We start from the raw sequence: 21430 nt of genomic DNA, 5'->3' as shown, positions 1-21430 counted from the left end.
TATGGCTGACCTGCTCAGGCCCTCAGGCAGTCTGCATTCTCAGTCCATTATATCTGATGCAAGGATATGATCTTTTCCAGCTTGGGTAAATATATTTCTCTGTGCTGAGCAGCACTGGTTCCTGGGATCACTAGTGCCCATTCAAAAGACAGTTGAGCTGAAAAAGGCAAGAGCCTTTTCCATGCATTTCATCTAGGCTCAGACAAATTGCCTCCAGCAAGGACATCCAAAAACCCTTTTGAACATGTACCCAGTAAGATTGGTAGTAGGGGGACATTAAGGTTTTCCTCAAAGGGTCTTCTAAGAGGAGAACTGTTCTTCTTGAACTGGCTGCTCTCAACAATGTTACATCTTACCCTGCTTCTCTTGACAAGGGTGGATTTGTCTTCTAGTGTAAACAAAAAATGGTTTCACACAGAAGCAGCTTACCCTGGCATCACTGGTTGAGCTGGTTCATCTGGGTGGAACTATTTCTACCTTTCAAAATCTCTTTTCACTCTCTGGGATGGAAGAGTGCTCACAACTATTCCCACACACACACACACGCACATGGCAATCAGAACCAGCATGCAGACCAGATTTCTGATTAAAGAGAATTGTATAATGTCTGTCTTCATCATCTTCCATCTGCTTTTCTTGCCAACTCAAATGCATATGTGCCACTTTCATGCTGTGCTCTATTCTTTCACTATGTCTAGAAAGCAAGGAGAAAATACAGTGTGTCAAAAACAAGGGAAGTGTTCCTTAAATACATTAGCCTGTGGTATCTTTTGATTGTACAAAGTACCTGAGAGGATCTTTGAGATAAAAGGAAGATATGTTTTAATGTATACATGAATTTTTATTCAATAGTCATGTTTGTTTGCTAATATTTTAATAACTAAATATTGCTCATGAAATAAATTCATACAACCTCAATACCTCCACATCCCAAAAAGAGAAAAAGAACCCCAAAGTTTCTGTGTCATTTGAGATGAAAGCAGGATTGTAACAAAATCACAAAATGGTCCCATGGTTGATTCTGAAACTGGCAGTAGTCAGACATAGAGGTTTTTAGAAGGGACTGGGCGTTTTAGAAACATTTGCTACTATAAAACATTGATCCAATTCCTGCTGCCCTCACACAAACAGACAGGACACCATGTGTTCACTCAAAAACTGCACAACAGCTGGAGATAGAGGTGCATACCACCAAATTGTGGGGGGCTTTTGGATTGGGTTTTTTTTCCTTTTTAAGTGCTTTCTTCTATTTCCCAAGAGAATCTGAAAAATCAGACCGAGACAAATACACCATACTGCAAATTTCTGCCTCTTCTCAGCATGGGAAAAACTCTGTGTCACAGGCATGTCCCATGCAGTTTTGTGGTATGTGTTGGCTGGTCCAATCAGTAAGGACAATTTCTGGTCTGGCAGTAGAAGCAAAAGGAAGAAATGCCATTCTTCTGTCGATGGCATTGTTTTGCTCTTCAGCAGATAAGCTTTGTCTGGATATCTCCAAGTTTTAGAATTTTCTTTCTCACACTTGACCCTTTAAGTCCTCTTGGACTTAAAGAGAGATTTTATTGGGATTTTTTTTAGCTTCAAGACAGGAACTCCCTATGAAGAGGTTCACTTGTTTATAAACAAGAAAACAAAAGGAGATCTTCAAACCCAGAAAAATCTGGAGTGGGGAGGGCAAATGCTAGAAACTGTTTATGTGCTGCCCTTGTCTCCATCAGTGACATGACAGCCCCCTGTTCACTGCACCAAAAAGCAGCAGAACATGGATGCCAACACAGAAAAATTACCCCAGCTTGCTTGACCCATGTCATCACCAGGATCAGACAGATGCACATTAGTAAATTGTTCTCTCCATCTTTCTCTCTGGTGTCCTTCAGTGTTCACCTTGTGTAAGGCTGCACTGGATTATTCTACCTTCCAGCAACACTAAAATGCAAATAAAATTAAGCAGAGAAATGTATGTTGGATTTGCCACACCAGAAGTGGGGCATTCAGCAGATGATCATTTATCCCCATGGAACCAAGCTGTCAGTGGTATGCAGCAAAATTGAGAGCTGGGATACTTAACAGTAGTGGTGGCTTTGAGATTTTTTTTTCTTGGTTTCATGTTGCATGTTGCATTTTTGAGGTCTTCTTCTTTGTTTGAAGGTAAATTTTACCACACTCCTCTGCTGGCTTACAGAAGTATTTGGGACATGTTTCTGGACTTTTACTTTACTCTGCTTTGTCGTTTTCTGTTGGCAGAACACAATACCCATCTGGCACAACACTGTACTTTGTGCTATGATTCTGGCTGCTGAACTTGAAGAAGACAATACAGTCTCAGGACTACATTTTATTATATTGTATCTGGCCTAAAGGGGGGAAAAAGCAGCCGTCAAAAGGCTCGGTTTTCCCTTTCTTCATTCAGATGTGAAATGTGATAAATGAAAGTGTTTTTTATAACAAGCACGTATATGACAGAGTGCATTGTGCATTCCTAAATTAAAAGGAAATATTTGAAACTAAAATTGCCTGCTTATGTAAATCCCTGTTGTCTTTGTCATTTGAAAGACATTTTCAAGGCACAGGAACTCTTCCAAGAATATATTCAATGTTATTTCACTGTTAATTGCTAACACTGCATTTTGAACCCTTTGATATAGAATCACAGAATCATAGAGTGTTAAGGGGCTTGGAATGGACCTTAAAGATCATCCAGCCCCCTCCCCCACTGCCATGGGCGTGGACACCTCCCACTAGACTAGGTTGTTCAAGGCAAAGACTGCCAGGGTTGGGTCATTCACAACCTCCCTGGGCAACTTGTTCCAATGTCTAACCATGCTCACAGTAAAGAATTTCTTCCTAATATCTAACATAATTTTTCCTTTTTTCTGATTATGGCTTTTACTCCTTGTCCTTTCACTACAATTCCTGATGAAGGGTCCCTCTCCAGCTTCCCTGTAGCCTCCAGAGCAAAGCAACTGAGTCTAGCTCTTCTCCCAAATGCCTACACCAACCAACTTCTTACTCTGCAAATAATCAATGAGGGACCAGAATGCGTTTTCATCTGAATTAAATCATGAAAATCATGCTAATATTGTGTAAATACAAACACATCTGTAACAGTGAGTGAAAAGTATTTCTTACCATGCATGTTGCAACAGTGGTAGGGCGATTAGATGTGCGTGTTTTAAACACTTCCTTTTCTCTGTTTGAATGAAAACAGAATAGGCTTCAGTGTGTTTGAAATGTACAGAGCAGAAATCTCAGTACAGTATGCAAAGATTTCCTTTATACACCTACATGATCTTCTGGTTCACATGCTTCACTAGAACATGTTTTCTGATTAAATGAACATTCTCCTGCCTCTCAGAGCTTCTCATGGAATTTCTGTAGCATTTTGGCCTCATTGGTGGGGTACCTTGATCTTCTCTGATGCACAGTGCAGATCAGAAACACTTGCCTTCCTCTATCCGGGGGAGTATTTATTTATCTGCTGGGACTCAGCAGACTCCACCTACTTCAGCTCAGGGCTGGCTCATTCTCTTGCAAATCCCCTTGGGAAACCCACAATGGCAATCACCAGAGCAGCAGCAACACAGAACCCTCATATCTCTTCCTGATGCCTCTTGCTGTGGCTTTGGGGAAGCACATCCAGTAGTGCTGTGCCTCCCACCCTGTGTGGTATCAGTGTGATGCTGTTGTGGCTGTGCTCCCATCCTCTGGGGTAAGGCCTGGGACAAGGGCAGGAGTGTGGGGAAAAGGCATGGTGCAGCCAGTGTGAGGACCTGCCACTTGGGAGTGCAGTGCAGAAATGATGGAGCATGCTTGAGGAACTTGTTTAAGAATCTAAATAATTCACATCCCACTTCTGTCAATTAATACATCCAATGCAGTGAGTGGAGCCAAATGACCATTTTGTATTGGCCAAAGAGCTGTCCCAAAGTCTCAGTCCCTGGCATGTTGTACTGATTGTGGAATTACAATGGCACAAAGAGAAATTTAGGTAATGCAGCATAAAAAAGAGATGGTTTTGAACCCTCAAGGAAAAAAAGGTATTTTCATTTACACGTTACTGGTAATAGTAACTCCAAGAAAATTAATTATACATTCAGATCTTGCTCATCATACATAGTCAGATTTATTCCTAAGTGGCATATTATCAAAATTTCCAGTGGCATTTCAGCTGTTCATTAAACTTTACTGTAGGACATAGTGATGATTTATTACACAGCTATAAAAGAGCAGTAATCATTATAAATGCAAGCTTTCAATGTTTCTTTCTCTATGTTTAAATCCTTTTTACTCTCCTTTTTTTCCGCCACCACTACATCTAATGAAACAGAGATTGTAGCAATCAGTAAGCAAGGAGCCAGCTCCTTCAACAGCAGCCAATTACTTCCTCTGGCTTATACAGGAGATGGGAGGTGTGCACAAGTTAAGATAAGTGGCGCCCTGTAAAATACGGTTCTGGATTTGTGTCAAACTAGCCAGTTGCATAGTGAGGAACAAAAACAAAAAAAAAGGCAGCTGTGCTGAGGACCCACATCTGAAAAAAAAGGAGAACATCATTTATGATGAATTCCTTTGTTTCAAGCAGAGTTGTGAAAATAATATGCAACACTAATGCATACAGAAAATTCATTTATATACTCTTTGAAGTGGCTTTCCATGCCACTTCCATGAGTATCTTACATGATCTTTACTCTGGCTGCCACAGCAAAATCTTTGTGCTATAGATACTTGCATTTTGCTTTATTGGTTCCACTCTTTAAAGGGCACATGCCTCAGCACTTGCAGAATTCTGTCTGGTAATGTCTGTGCATTGAATCTTGTGCTGCAGTCTTCTTCCAAGCTCAGCTAATCAGTGGGCAGCAACAAGCCCCAGGTGACATATTTGACTAATTGTCAGCTAATCAAGCTGATTTGAATTTTGCATGTCACATATTGGCAGCAAACTGTTCGCATCATAATCATAAAATACATTTTGAACCAATCTAGGAAATGCATTTCAGGCAATGTTGATCAGTTTGCAGATCTGCAGCGTGATGAAGTAGCTCACGTGCATCAGAAAAATTATGTCTGTTGAATTATTCATTCAATTTTTTTAAATCCAATAACAGGCAATAATTTTTTTCCAAAAGTTACATGGTTAGTGTTAGTTACCAAAATGCAGTAAACAAATGTAACCATTAGTAACAATTGACTTTTCACCACTTTTTCTACCTTTTTTTTTGAGTTGTTTGGAGCACCACTTATTCTGATGTCTAAACAGGTTTTGTCATGTGGAATCAAGTGGTGTAAGGAGTCAAAGGGTATGGAAATGACTGTTGCTTTGCACTGTATGTGCAATAAAAATGGCAAGCCAGGGCTTTCTCTTCATCCTGTGACAGGAGTATTGGGTAATTAGCATAAGTTTACGTATTTTTATTAGGAAGGTAATTAGCAGCTAGAGAATATGGTATTGTAGAGATGGCCTAGGTTTTATTACAGTATTGGACAATTCAGAAATAGACCCAGTTTCTGAACTACTTAGGTGAGTGATTACACAATGGAATCGTCCTCCCAATATGCATTGACAATTACCAGAATTGTGCATGCCACTGGGAAATTGCCGATACTAATTACCATCATTAGATACTTGAATACAAAATATCTGCAAATGCTTCAGGAATTAGACATAAAATGGATTCTCTTCTTTCAGGTCAGCTGTGCATGGATTTCTAAAGACTAGGATACAAAGATTAAGCCTATAATTGGGTTACAGATTTTTCTTTCATATACCTGTAAACATGTCTACGAGATTTACATTTTAAAATGGAAAATTTAGTTAATATTTTAATTTGTTCTAGCTGACTCTTAGCACATACAGCAAGAACATAGCAGAAGTAGAAATTCCCTTGGGAATGTTGGCAGGGGGAGGGGTTTTTGTTTGGTTTTGATTCCTTGTACATCTCACCTGTCACTTGTATTTAAAAACTAGGCAAAATTATTCCTTCAGAAATATAACTGGGACTTTTAATCTTCTAATTTGATATCATTGTGTAAAGCTACTTCCCTAGCATGCATTTTGTTAAGTCGCAGCTTAAGCCAGGTCTAAAATAAAATTTAAAGCATATCAAACCTTATCAGGTGGCCTATGCTGTTGGAATGATTTCCCAGGTTAAGGCATATTATGAGTGCATTTTGCATGGTTTATATAATCTGCCTGCCCTGTTGGCCTGTAGACCCTTGAAAGCCCCATGAGAAACAGTCCTGTTTCATGAGTATATAAATGAAACATGTCAGAGACATGTCACCAGCAGCCTTTCGAGATGTGGATGTTCAGCTGATAAATTTAGGATCATCCAGCTGATCAAACTATCAGGCCTCTTCCTTCTTTACCTGCCTCCCCAACTGGTTTTGATGGTTGCTGCATTAATCTCTGTAAGGCCACAGGGCTTTCTCTGTTGCTCATCTCAGTGGCTCTTCTTGCTCTTTTAAAAATCAACTTGTGAAGTCATTTCAGTATTGTCACTTCAAAAGTCCCACATAGTGAGGGGGGTTGCTGGAACTGGATGCTGTCATTGTCATTACAGTGTAAAATTTTTCCATTCTTCTGTCAGTAAAGAAAAGGAACATGATTTTGCCATTATGCTTAGACATGGTTTACAAAAAATGAAAAGAAAATCCTTTCCATCCTTTTCTCTTCCTTCCACCAAATAAAAGGGTGGCGTAATCCAAATAAAAGTACTGACATTGCCTTTATTTTATAAATATACAAGGACCATGTCATGACTTGTTCAAGTCATGCTGTTCCAGTGAAAAACATCTGGTTATTCTCACTCCTGGTGAGGCCATTTGTATTTGATGGAATATTTCTTTTCTTTCTTTCTCTTTCTTTTTTCCCCCACCCAAAACTCCCAGGATATCCAGTGAACACTCGCCAAAGCTTCAGATCCGGAGCCACAGTTACCTGAGGGCAGTGAGTGAAGTCTCCATCAACAGGAGCCTGGACAGCCTGGACCCCGCAGGGCTGCTGACGTCCCCCAAGTTCCGCTCCCGCAATGAGAGCTACATGAGAGCCATGAGCACCATCAGCCAGGTGGGTGACATGCACCTGGGGCAGCCTGGAGAGCAGGTGTCACGCTGGACACTGCTTGCAATAGGAGAAACTGGATTTTGCTTTAAGTGGTTCTCACCAACACTCTCATTGAGCAGGGTTCTTAAAGATCTTGTGCTTAGTACCTCCAATCAAAAATTTTTGAATGCCTCATAAAAAAAGTTTGTATGCTGAGTGAGATACTAAAGTAACAAAAAGTTGTATGCTGAGTGAGATGCTGAAGTAAAATTAGGCTGTTAATAGTTTGCATTCCACAATTTTAATAGAGATTTTATTTTCTTTATGATATTTATTCATTCTTTATTTTGCTTACCTCCAAACGTTTCACCTAAATAGTACAAATATTACAGTATATGAAGTGCAAAAATCTGTCTACATTTGTGCCCCGAAATCATGTAAGAGATCCTAAACAAAAAGAAAAATTAAGTCTACTGTAACAGATTCAGTTTATGTGTTTTAATGTTATAAAGTAGTCTGACCTTGCATTCAGCATGCTTGTACAGTTGAGTACATAGGGAATAGATCTGAAAGTGCAAAAGTGCCAGTACACCACAGGGCAGAGCGCCAGTCATTCATCTGCTACATCCTCTAGCTCCTTGGTATGAATTTTGGCTTGTTAGCTTAAGTGGACCATTTGGGTAAATCACTTGGCTGAAAGAACTTCCTTACGCTATTCCAGAAGTGCAGCAGGCAGGATTTGTGGTGCCAGATACTGATCCCTAATTACTGGCATACCAAGTCATCACCATGTCAAAAAAAGTGCGTGACATGAGTTACACCAGGACTTCAGCTGTGGCCCTAACAAATATACGTGGCATTCACTATGGAGCTGTAGTTTCCCTTTCTGCAGTATACTATATTTAGACACTTCAGAGTAGTCACCTGAGTATTTTGAAGTGAGGCACTTTGAATAGGGCATGGGCTGATGCTCTAAAAGGAGGGTCAGGATGTATTTAGGAGAAAACAGCACAGAAATTTAGGTCTCAGAGGCAACTACATGAACATTAGGTCAGATTACTTGTTTAGCTGCATACCTAACACACAAAAGTGTCAGCCCAGGAGTGGTTACATTTGCCAAGGTGAACAAGTTTTTTTGGTTCAAAAATGCATTAATTCAGAGATATTTGTTTGAGGATTGGATATTCTCTGCAATAGTTAGATTATTCTTTTTGGTGTACTACCTACTACTCTTCCATGCTTTTTAAAATAGTTTTCCTTTGAAAAAAAATGTTTTGCTGAGATTTTTCAGTTATGTATACAAAGACTCCGCAAAACATTTTTCTTGGTAACATTAATCCTGGGAGAGAATTTCTAATGGGGGATTTTTCTACCTTCCTAACATAGTCTTATCTTCTCCTGCTAACGTGGTCTTGTACATGCTTGAAAACTAACAAAATCCTCAAGTGATGGTTTCCATCTGCATTTTTCATACAGTGATAATTATTGTGCTTTTATGCCAAGCTCGGGCTCAGTGCTCAGTTTGGAAACATGAGCATCCATTACTAATTAAGCCAAGGTAAATGGTTTCCAGATTCTTAAGACCTGTAGGAAGTTTTTGAATGTTCTTTGACCACCGTGAGTGCAAGTCTTTGTCACCACCTAGTGTCTGCTGCACATGGATTCCTTTGCATCTGCTCTCAGCCAGAAATTTAGTTCTACAAATATTTTTCCCTAGCAAAAAAGCTGGTTCCCTTACCAACCTCCCATTCCTGTGTTTGTTACCCTGCAGCTTTCTATCCACTCAGGTTTTATCAGTGTGATTGCCTGTAGGTTGCATTGATAATGTACTAGGATTAAGCTGACCCTTCTTGTTTTTTATCTCACCCCACAATGAAAGTCTGATTTTTGTTTTACATGTAATTATCACAATGACCAAACACACAACCTCTTCTGTGGGCCCTGGGTCACATAAAAGAGAAGTTGCTTATGAGCCCTCCAGGCTTCCCACCAGTTTCAGAAAAGCCAAGAGCCCAAACTCTGCTGAATCTTTCCCCAACACCTCTGTCTCCCCTTTTTATACATTGTTTTTTTTTCCTGTCACAATTGCTGCTATGGGATGTCCCATTTCTCTTTCTTCATGTGCGAAGGGATCCTCTAACAGGTGTTGGCCATTGTGCCACCGTGGCTTAAGGGTGTTTGTATGAGGCAGTGTGGAATATCAGTGTATGGAATGCACTGACCCTGCCTGGTGTCTGCCTGCAGGTGAGTGAGATGGAGGTGAACGGTCAGTTCGAATCCGTCTGCGAGTCGGTGTTCAGCGAGCTGGAGTCTCAGGCTGTGGAAGCGCTGGATCTGCCTATGCCGGGCTGCTTCCGCATGAGGAGCCACAGCTACGTCCGGGCCATCGAGAAGGGCTGCTCCCAGGATGACGAGTGCATATCGCTGCGGTCCTCATCTCCCCCGCGTACGACCACCACGGTGAGGACCATCCAGAGCAGTACTGGTGAGTAACACAAAGGGAAATCCAGAAGGGGGGCGGAAAGGGAAGGTACTTTCAGTGCATTTCCATCAGATCAAGCTTTTTCTCTGCCAGATGCCAAGCCCTTAACAGAGTCTTGTTGTTTCACCAGGGAGCTGGACAGACTAATCAGCCTCAAACCACACACAGACAAAGGCTGATGCAGTTGTGGTTCCTTCTGTGTCCAAGCTAATTTACTCTTAGCTAAAAGCACATAGAAGGGAAGTCCAAGGTCATGTCTCGTCTCGCTATCCTCCCCAAAAGAGCAATCATAATTTGGCATGGCTGAACAAAGAAAGCTCTGGGTTAGCAGTTCTGCTGGCTGTGACCAGCAGAGAAGGGTCCCTCTGATGAGGTCTTCTACAATGTTGAAGTGATTGTGTAAGTTACTGCATGTGGTTTTTACTGGCTCAAAGAGGCTGTTCCAGCTCTCTAGACCCCATCTAAGATGTGAGAATGAAGAAAGGAATAAGCAGTCTGCAGGTCAAAACATGCATGTTCACATTTTGCTGTTACATTCTTTCTGCAGTTCAAACTATTCAAGCCTTGCTAGAGGCAGAGGATTTCGTGTAAACATGAGACTTCAAACCTTCCTTTTAATGTTTGAGGTTGCTTTTCTTTTGGAAATAACCGTGATGAATTTCAGATTTTGTCACCAAAGTAGTGCTTAAGGGGAAGAAAAACCAAGTAAAACCAAATTCCAAATCTGCCTCTCTCATTCAGGAAAGCAAGAGGCAGGAGCTGTTACATGTGTGTGCTCTTCCCTGTGGCAGGATGAGAGAGAGCCTCTTTCTTTTGACTTCTGTGCAACCATTCCACTGTTTTATGCAAGCTTCACTTACTATTCATATACTGTTCATATACTAATCATGTTCTTGACTAATACTGACTATTATACATATTTCACTGTACTTGCTATCTCTTTTGCTGTATTTTTTCATTTCTGTTTTCTGTAAACTTTTGTCCTTTTGTGTGTTATCTCACAGGTGCAGTTGTTTATTCCTTGTAAGTCTTTTTTAAAGCTGCTTGTCAATTGTTCTATGTCATCAAAGAACACTTTAAATCCTTTTACCAAAAACGTTCAGCTAAATTAAAGATTTTTCTAAAAGTAGCAAGTTTAAGTACTGTTAGAAATATATTGGCAGTACCTCACAAACATCAAAGCATTTTTAACAAATGCTGCAGAGAAGTTCTCATCTAAATCATTAAAGAAATAGTATTCACATGACAGCATTTCTGCTACAGAAATAGCCCTTGTGAACACACAGGGTTTGCACCAAACCACAAAGACAGGGTTTGCATAAGGTGTGTGCTACTTCACTGTGTGGTATTAGTTTGTGTCAAACATATTCTGAGGCAAAAGCTGAAGGATGGGAGTTTCCAGGGATTTTTCGGTGTGCACTCATCTTTGCTAAATCAGCTTGGGTTGATCCCAAAGAGGGTTTTCTATTCTGTGAGAATGGCTTTGGTAACATTTTTCCTTTATAAAAATAACTGTGATCATTAATACAGAAGAGAATAGCTATTTTTTCACTATCTGTATGTAAGAGGTTGTTCCTGTCACTTAGGAAAATTATGCCTGTGTCTGGGGATAATTGCATATAAATGGAGAATGTTAGCTGTGTGTGCCAGCCAAAAATGCTGGAAAACATGAAAGAGGAAAATCTGTACTGTAAACTATCTCTTGTTTATGGTCCCTTTTTTGTAGTGCAACCGTAGAGGCCTGGTCTCTTCTCTGGGTAGCTGGCTTTATTTAAAAAAACATATGAACAAAACTGTGATATTGAAAAACATAATCCAGTGAGTATGTCTTGGGTTATTGCTTCTGTAGTCAGGCTGTTAAAAGCAGAGAGGAATGATTTGCAGTGCTCTCTTTGGACATACATACAAGTGTTTAAAGATTGCTGTAGATGCCTGTTTTCTGCTGTGTTAATTTTACTGAGTTATCTTTTTCATTTTCTAATTCTTGGGCTCCAAGAGCCCATCCCTTCCACTGGTAGCATTTCAGACAACTTGTGTCTCTTTCAGTACCTGACTTACCACTATCTGTTTAATGGGTATTAGAATTTAATAATTCTATTCAAAAGCATCTATATTGACTACTTTGGTGTTGCCTGTGCCTGGCTCACAGAAGAGAAATATGAAAGGCAATGCTGATGGTTTCTATTTATATCTGCTTCAATAAAATGGGAAATGGAACAACTAGGCAGACATGAAGAAAGGAGAGCAGCATCTCAGGTTTATCTCCACTGAGGTGATGTTGCAAATGTTTTTGTGGAGACATGGGAGCAGTTATGATCTAAAAATGTTTTAACATCCCCAAATCAGAGAACAGTCCTCCTGCCCCTAAAGCATCTCTGCCTGTTCAACCAAGAAAGATTCCTTTCATCAACATTAGCGATACCTTCAAGAACATGGCTTTTTATTCACTAATACCAAAGCCGTAATCATACACTGATATTGAGAATCTCTTTGACAAGTCCAGGGAAATGCCAGCTTGATGGAAAAGACAGGAGAGCTGTCGGTTTACTGGATTCAGAATTGTTCCTCTAGAGCAATGATCCACAGCTTTCCAGGGCATCTGGATAAAGCAAGAACTATGATCAAAAATCACACTTTGCCTGTTAGCCTTTGCTGTTGTGGTGTGGCAGCCTCAGGTTTTCATTTCCTTTCACCACATAGTGTTGGCGGTTTAGTTCTGCAATCAGGAATTGCAGCTCTAGCTCAGTTCCTGAGAACGTGCCCAGTCTAACTACAAATCTGTGCACCAGTGCACCAGCTATGGCACAGAACTCAGCTAAGGGTGGCTGCCCAACTGGTGGCCTCTGCAGCCTGCGCTGACCTTAGTGCTGCTGTGGGGACACTGAGGGGTGCCTGCAGCTGGATGAAACTGAGCCCAAGTGTAAAAATGGAGGTGGAGGCACAAACTTGATGTCACCAAAGGGGTGAAATGTTACACTACGAGTGGGGAGGAAAATCCTAACCTCATCAAAGTCTGCCACCAATGTTCCTCCTAATGTCCAACCTAAACCTGCCCTGGCACAGCTTAGGACTAAGTCCTCTCATGCTGCCACTGTTTGCCTGGGAGAAGAGGTCAATCCCCATATGTGAATCAATACATACAGGTAATGATGGCAACCACCAAACCACAGCTGAAATGCAAAGAGTGGAGTTATTTCATTACCTCACCTCTGGGCAGCAGAGACACACTGGGACACGGGCTCTGTTGGGCTTAGTTCATCCTAGTGAAAAGGCACAGGCTCCATTAGGCTCAGTTCATCCAGCACACAGTGACGAGGGAAACCACTGCCTGCCCCAGACATCAAAGGGCCTTGCACACGTGCAATTTATCACAAGGCTGTGCTTTTATATCTCACTTCCAGTAGAAGGCTCAAGCATGTCTGCAAGTGTGTTGTCTCTACTCAGGAAATCTACTTCTCAAAACCAGCAGAGGATGAACAACACTGGGCATAATAATTGGACACCTGTTCCCACTCTGACATTCTTAGCATTCCAAGCTGCAAGATCACTTTGAGCAAAAACTATTCCCTCCTTGCCAAGTCTTCTGGTTTTAACCCTTTCCTCCTAACACCCCACCTGGCTACAAACTCCCTTTTTTTTCCTTGCTTTTAAATGAAGGGTTTTGGAATTAGGAAGAGAAAATGTAATCTTGACATTTTATATGGAATTATAAATCACTCACAGAATCACTGGGTTGAAAGAGACCTTTAGGATCATCAAGTCCAACCCAGCCTTAATGCTTCAACTAGACCATGGCACATTCAGTCTTTTTTTAAACACATTCAGGGATGGTGATTCCACCACCTCCCCAGGCAGACCATTCCAGTATTTTATCACCCTTTCTGTAAAAAACTTCTTCCTAATATCCTAACTATATTTCCTTTGGTGCAGCTTGAGACTGTGTCCTCTTGTTCTGTCAATTGCTGCCTGGAGAAAGAGACCAACCCCCACCTGGCTACAACCACCTTTCAGGAAGTTGTAGAGAGTGATAAGGTCACTTCTGAGTCTCCTTTTCTCCAGGCTAAACAACAGCAGCTCCCTCAGTTGTTCCTCACAGGGCTTGTGTTCCAAGCCCCTCACCCGCCTTGTTGGCCTCCTCTGGACACACTCAAGAGTTCCATGTAATAAGTTCTGTGTCACAACTGCATCATTCCTTGAAAGCTAATCAGCTGAAAAGCTCCATTAACCCTCATATTTGCTCTCTCCATATCAGTGGTGCCCATGGAGGAATCCTGACTGGGGCCGTCCCTGGGAGCAGGGCTGTGCACGCCAGGAGGCAGAGCAGCCCTGAAGTGCTGACATATGTTATACACCATAGGCTGCACTAAAAATTAACACCCAGGTCATTTGAGCTCTTCAAAGGAGTTTAATGAGCTGTGAGTTATTACATCATTTGATCCCAGGTTATTTGCAGATGCAGCTATTGTAGCTGAAGCGCTTCAGCCAACAAATCCAGTCACTAAATAAGTAGCCTTTTAACAGTTTTAAGTCTGTGAATCATTTCAATGAGCTTGAAGAATGCAGTAATTAAGAAGCAATGAAATGTTAAAGTAGTCTAAAGAGCATCTTTCTCCAACATTTATTGTGTCTATGTTTCTAAACTTTCCCTATGTAGCTGTGCATGATCCTTTGTTGTAAACAAACCTTATGACATTGTGAGGGCTTAGGTATGGGCACACATGCATACAAGTATATAATATATTATAATATACAAATATGTAATGACATCTCTCTAACAGACCTCAAGTAGTAACATCAGGAAAAACTCTGCACTGGATTGCAATTCAGTTCCTATCCTCTGTAGAGTTAGGCAAAGAGAAATATCAGAGTTATCTGCAGCAATGCCATCTGGTGATTTTCAGTAATATTACACTTCTGCTTAAAAGCAAAATAAATAAAAATCCCAAAGAAATCATGGTGTGTAGCCAGCAGGTTAGAGAAGGACAGAGAGTTACCACAGTATATGCTAATTATGGTCTTTCAGCTGAGCAAACCACTTTCCTTCCATTCATTGGAACATCTGATCAAGACAAAACAGGTATTTTGTGGAAAATCTCTAAGGGACTGCCTAGCCAATTAAAAATAAATAAGCATATAAAATGCAACAAGTCTAAAACCTGACTTGTGCCAGGCAGAATTCAAAAATAAAATCAAATCCTGTGGATAAGGAAGCTGTAACTGAGTGTATGCCAGATGCAAGTTGTTTGGATTCCTCAGAGCTGTCCTTTCAGAGTCTGCTTTGTTCAAAAGGAAACAATGAATTAGGATTTCACATGTGATTTCCAGTTGAAGCTAAGGTTGGTTTCTGGACCTGTACCAAAATTAAGATATTTCCACAGAAGGTCTGAAGAAATATAACTATGTTAAGGCCTTCATGCAGTTGTTGAAACTTAAAATAAATCTGAGGATTGTAGAAAACTGACAAAGAATTTACATGGTTCATTTCCTCTCTTTCCTTGAGCAATCCTAAAATGTGTTCTGCCTTTGGATCTGCTATCAAATTGCTTAAATCAGCACTTAAAAATGTTTTCCTTTGCTAATGAGGTTCTGACCTTGGAGGAGAACATTATTTCCAGTTTCAGATGTGTCTGTAGCTACTACGAGTTTCATCTCTTCTATCCTAGTAGTCAACTTGATGAATGTTAAGCTCCACATCACACCAAAAACCACCATTTTTATTAAGCCAGTGCAAGTTTTTAATGAGAAATTCAGAAAGGGTGAGAAAATGAGTTTGCTTTGTAGGGCATGGCCTAATTATTTTTTTCCACATTTGAAAACATCATTTGGAGGAGTCTACATCAGTCTCCAAAGTTATAAATATGTTCCAAATATAGAGAATTAGAAACCAGTATTACTCTTCGGTATTCCATCTTTGCTTACTATTCTTATTCTTTATTTGCTTGATGTCCTCCTAAATATTTGGGCTAAGGCTCATAGTGAGGTAAGAATGTGAGAAAGATCTTAATTATTCAAAACCACAAGCTTAAAATGTCTTGAAGGAATATGTTGTCTTTGTGAACACTTCCAGAAACACGGAACAACTGTGCTGTCTTATTGAGACAGCACTTGTTTGGTTGACTTCTCCAGCTGTCCAAACAACTTGGACATCTCCAGGGTTGAAAATGGGTAAATCATACTCCTGCCCAACTCTGCCAATGTCTGTATGTCTCTCATGCTGGGGAGTGCCACGCTGGGCACACACTTGGGATGTGGCCTCACCAGGACTACACCTCCCTCAAACCTCCAGCTGTGCTTTGGCAAAGCCTGGCATGCAGTCAGCAGTCCTCAGTGCAAGTATACACTGCTGTGTGCTGCTCAGCCTGCTGCTTTCTAAGACCCTGTTGGTCTTCTGAGACGCTGGGAGTAAGATGCCCATCAAACCTGTGAGCTGATAGTCTCAAATGAAATAGGAAAAAGCATGATTTTAGAGAAGGAGAACTTTAACAGAAATCCCCGTTGTTCTATGCAAAGAACTATTAAGTGTATTTCTTATCAAGTGGAGCACAAATGAAGAGGATGCTGGGATTAGTTACTTAAAATGTAATGTTTCATTATTTGTTAATCTTGCATTAATTTCAATACAGATATGAAAAATTTTGGGGAAGTCCTTTGCACATATTTGTATAGAATGTGCTTAAATTCATTTTTCCATTAATTAATTTCTTTTGATTATACTGCACACAAAAAAGTGATAATCTCTTCAGGTGTTCAGACTTACACAGCTCTCCCTAAAGATGTACAGAGCATGTTTGGATTTGAATTCTGCTTTAGTTTCAGACTAGGTAGGTGTGTTATCAAATGCACCACTACTGGAGATTTTTGTAGGGGTGTTCAGGACCCCAGTTTCATGGAGACGTCCCTGTGTGCTAATGCAGTGAGAGAGTCCTGATCCCGTGATTGTGTACCCCACTCCTGCTGGAGTGCATGTTCTTGTGGAAGTGCCCTGATGGAGCCTGCAGCCATGCCTGTGTATTGCAGCACCTGAATGCCCAGCACCTAGCTGGGAAAAAATGCCACTTGATGTACCATAACAAATGTACAGGAAGTCATTACAAGCAAAACAGTAATTTAAAAGTTGTTCTGCTGACTGAGCACTGCATGCCTCAAGTCTCATTAGCTGAGAATTAACATTTTTCTGAGGCCATAAACAAGCGTGAAACCTCAGTGATTTTGCCACAATCCAAGAAGCAATGGATTATGGCAAACAGTCTCTCCTGCTCACTGCTGCAAGGCAAGTCTGCCCTTTGCCAGCAGCTTGGGCTGGCTGACAGGTCTGCCTCAGACAGGGCAGCAGCTTGGCTCAGGTCTGGTGTCCTAAGAGCAAACTCAGGTGCAGGGCAAGGCAGATGTGATTTCAGCAGCTCTGACTCAGCAGCCTTGTGTATCTGTGGTTTTGGGGACAGAGTTACCTGACTTGAACACAGGGGAACCAACACTCTTTGAAATATGCCTGGAATCACATCACAAGGAAGCGGGTTTCCCGTAGCAGCACCAGCTTGTAATTGCAAACTAATGTGTGGAATATGCAGCAGGATATAAAATAAAATAAAACCATGGTCCTTTTCCATTTGTAAATTGTGAAAGGTCAATATGACTTTTATCCCAAAATGTTGTTCTCAGGAACTGGTCATTGCTTTAATTCTCAGAACTCTGAGAACTAGAGATACATCATTCCTTAGCTCAAGAGCAAATAATTAAATTTTCAATTTATGGAAAAGTACAACAAAGACCGGAATCTTTCTTTGTTCCAGCTTATTTTCATTGCAATGTTTTTGTGATGGCAGTGACAGAAATGAGCTGAATCAGTAACTGAAGACATGCCCCAATTTATATAATGAGATCACATTTTGAGTAACAATTCCTGCCATCTTCCTAAAATAGATTAATGTGCTTTTAACTACAGTTGTCTTTAGAAAACAGGACTTAGGCCTCTTTCCTGAAGAGGCTATGCTTAATTAATACATCCAGTGTGTAAAAATAATTCAAGTTTTTCTTTTTAGTTTGTGCTGTTGTCCAATCTCCAGCCATTTGCTGCCTCTCACCTACACTAAGTTCCACATCATTCCTTTAAGACAAGCCTCAATATTTTGGTTTTCCCCAGATATAATACTTGCATATCATACTCTCTCGAGACATAGGATTTTGCAAGAAGTTACAGATTAAATACTTGGTGATGATGAGCTTTTTAAGTGACTGAGTGGTTTTCAAAAAACTAAGAATTTTTAATGTGTGTTTAATGAGTACAGCTCTACAGGGCCCCTCTGCTAGTACAGCAATTTGTTTGGAGCCATTATATTTCATCATATCAGTAATTCCCATTTTGGAGCTCAAATATGATATATTAGGTACTGAATACTGTAAATAATTGCACATTTTCATGCTTCCTAAATATGTGTTTATGCAACAGTCTAACAATAATTGGCTCTTAGAAGCTATGGTAGACTATGGAGTGCGTACATTATTAACCACTTTCTGAAACAAACACTGCTTTGTTTCTTTAATAATATGACAGACAAACCCAAAGGAAACGTGGCAGCAAAGAAAACTGCATTAAAAAATTGCACAACCTCTGAAGTATACACAGGGATGTGATTTACTCTTTTTATTTCTTGCTATTACACCAATCTCACTGCACTGCTTCTTACAATGCTCAATAACAAACACAATGCAACTGAAATACTAGGATCTGAAAAACACCTAATGCTATTTTGCAAAGAGGGACTGTCTTGCTGCCATCAGAGTCTAACAGTTCCTTTTATCAAAAGCACACTGTAGGCAGATGTTGGTAATCTGTTCTAATGCCACAGCCTTTGTCTGGCCTCTCAAGGGGCAAATGGATGTGTTGGTCTTTGAAAATTGTTTTCCCTTACTGAATTTAGCTTTGGTCAGATGGGAGAGTGCTAAATTGCATCCCACTTAAAATGCAGTAAGCCATCTGAGCAGAACAATTCCTAGTTGCTTTGATCATGGATTTAAGCTAAGCTATCAGAGGAGGGAAAAAAACCCTAAAAAACAATAAATAATACCACAGAACCCTCTACTGTGACAGATCTCTTGCCTGTTCTGTTGAGGAAGATGCCCACCTTTTGTCTCTGCACAGACAAGATGATGGTGTCTTGATAACCATTCTCTTTCTTGTAACAATTTTCAAATTAATTCTGTCTTTAGCTAAAGTAAAATGCAGATATGTATCCCACTGGGAAGGTTTAGATGGAGGTCAGAATATTGTAATAGGATAGCAAAACAAATGCTGGCAGGCTGTTTCTGGTTGGAATTTTTTTCTCTCAATTTCTTTTAACTTTCTTCTGAACTTCACAAAGAACCAAATAAAATTATGTAGATTTGTGGCAGAAAAAATCAGGGTCTACTAGACCAAAATAACCAAGCTACAAATAAAACCCAACTCCTTCATGAGCCTCAATCTGACTGCCTCACAAAGTCCTGAGAAAACCTGCTACTTTCCATTTTGCATGATGGATAATTTGCACCCAAGTAACAGAACGAGTTGTTACCTGGTGCCATGGCCTTACACTGTCTTATCTCACACAGCCCGCTGAATGCTCATGTGGCATTTTACCATTTGCCTCTTTTATTTAAAAAGGGGGAAGCAAAAGAAGAAGGGTTCCAGAGAGATGGACAAGGGGTGAAGGGAAGTATTGCATATGTGTTGGAAGCTCTGACAGTGGGGTTGGTAGGGCTGCATGCTCTGATCTAGGTGAAGTCAGTTACTATCTTGTTACATACTTCCAAAAAAAGCTTGTCTTGCCCTGTTTGTGATGTGGCTATGAGGGAGTTAGATTAATGCACAGCTAAGACCAAAATGTTTATTCTCCTTACAGGAAAACAAAAAAAAAAAAAAAAAAAAAAGGAGATAAGTAAGGACAAGGACATCATTAGTTAAGACTTCCAATACCAACATCATCATTCAGTCTTCCTAGATCTTCCTCTAGGATTTTGCCCACAGCCAAAAAGCTGCATCACGTTCACCCAGATGTGTACAGTGTCATTTTGTGTAAATAGGCAGTTGTGTTCAACCTTACATGAGCTACCTGCAGGGTTAATCCTTAAACAGGCACTCCCTGTCTACACAGACTCTGCAGCCTGCGGCACATCAACATCAGTTCCAGTGTCACAGACTTCCACAGATTGCACATGGAGTAAGAGCTCCCTCCCATAATCCAATTTATATTGCCAGTTGTCCCCTTTTCTGGACTTCAAATACGTGCTGCAGTCCCGAGAGCCTTTTTCTATTTCTGTCAGAGCTTACTGAGAACAGAAGCATGTATCTCCCTTTTGGAGGGTGCTTACTGCTACTTCAGCTGAGGAGACTCTCACTGAGTGCAAAGGTTGCTCTCATGTCCTGTGAGTTTGGGTGGCATAATCGAGGAATACTTGTAGGGTGAAGGGGTACTGAACCTGAAAACATATGGGTGGTCATTTTTTTTATTTAATAGAATACAATAGCTCACCCTACAGGTGACATGCACCACTGGAGAAAATGTATATCTGTAAATAAGAAGCAGTTAAAGCAGTTTTTATTCTTAACAGGTTTTTTGCTCCGAATTCAACATACCTGCTTTCATTGAAGGGCAAAGAGTTTGGTGGTTAAGTAAAAAAAAGGTGAGAAGAAGTGAAAAAAGGGGAAGGACAAGGACAAAGGAAAAAAACAGATTTTGAGTAGCAAAATAGGTCCAGAAGAGTTTCATAAAACATAAGTGTGGCCTGCACTTCAAAAATCATTCATTATGTAGAATCAGTAACACCTTTCTCTGTGTGAATAGTTGATGGTGAGAAACAGATGCTTTGAACCTGAATTTTTCCAAAATACTTTGTCTTCTCCTTATTCCTTCATCATGTATGAATTGTTTTGTAGACTAGGTGGAGATGATGTGCTGTCTAGCATGTTTAATTGATGCTGTTTGAGCTCCCAGTGTAGTGAGTTTTTGACATTTATTTTAGAACATATTTTCTGGTTGTGATGAGATTCCAGTTTTCCTGCAGGCAGGAGATATAGAGGGGTATGAAATGGTCATCAAGTTAATGGTGTCCAGAATCCCTTTATTGCCTTCAAAGGGCTGACAAAACTAGTGAATGGAAAATAATGGACATGACAGATAAGTAGGCAGTGGATAGAAAGCTTGAATAGCTGTGGGAATTTTTGGGACCACAGCAGCAGTGTTGGAATTTCATCAAATGAAGTGGAGTGCTTTCCACCATCTGTTCTGCAGGTACATGTCTTAATATTTTAAGTACAATGTTGCAGACCAGAGCAGTCTGTTAAGTTACAAAGCTGAGACATGTCTTTTGTCTTCCTGCAAAATTTGCTCACTGAGGGTCTAGCTGTATAAGGTGCTGTCCGCAGCTGCCACCATCATAGAATCAGTTCATGATTTCTGTACGCCTGGTGTCACAGAAACATCCGGCTCCTCTATTTCACTTCCAGTACCGTTAAAGCCAGAGGAGTCTGGGGCAGGAGCATGAATCTGTTGGCATCCAATTTAGGATATTTATTTAAGAAGAAACAAATAAAAGTTTTTCTAGTCCTCTTGCTGTTGAAATCTTGAACTGGGCAATGATATTCTAGGGCATAATACAGACATGGCTTGCAAAACAGTGTCCAGGGAGTCTTTTCAGATTTTGGGGTTGGGTTTTTTTCCATTTTGCTGCTAAAAAAATTTAGATCCCGAGAAGTGTCAGTGAGGTAAATATTTACACTTCTCCTATGCTGCAGTAGCAGGCAAATTTGTGGCAGAATAAAAACTGATTTTATTACCCAGTGTCAGGATTGTTTCTATCACATCCATAAATGGAAGAGATTGAATGGGCAACTGTATCTTTCCTTCTTCATGATTAGCAAGGAGATCATG

At 40.4% G+C, this 21430-nt stretch overlaps 1 protein-coding gene across 9 annotated transcripts in view; it reads left to right on the top strand.

Annotated features, from left to right (window-relative positions):
• The window catches only part of DLGAP1 (DLG associated protein 1), a 404716-nt gene that overhangs the window by 302872 nt on the left and 80414 nt on the right, over positions 1–21430 (top strand). For all 9 annotated transcript variants that reach the window (XM_068191544.1, XM_068191537.1, XM_068191551.1 and 6 more), the window contains 2 exons: positions 6889–7066; positions 9287–9527. In XM_068191544.1, coding sequence (XP_068047645.1) covers positions 6889–7066; positions 9287–9527 — 419 coding nt within the window. The remainder of the gene's footprint in view (positions 1–6888; positions 7067–9286; positions 9528–21430) is intronic.

This window comes from Anomalospiza imberbis, chromosome 1, assembly GCF_031753505.1.
Source record: "Anomalospiza imberbis isolate Cuckoo-Finch-1a 21T00152 chromosome 1, ASM3175350v1, whole genome shotgun sequence".
Lineage (NCBI taxonomy): Eukaryota > Metazoa > Chordata > Aves > Passeriformes > Viduidae > Anomalospiza > Anomalospiza imberbis.
The sequence above is the reverse complement of the archived record's forward strand: the minus strand, read 5'-3'. Positions and strand labels throughout refer to the sequence as shown.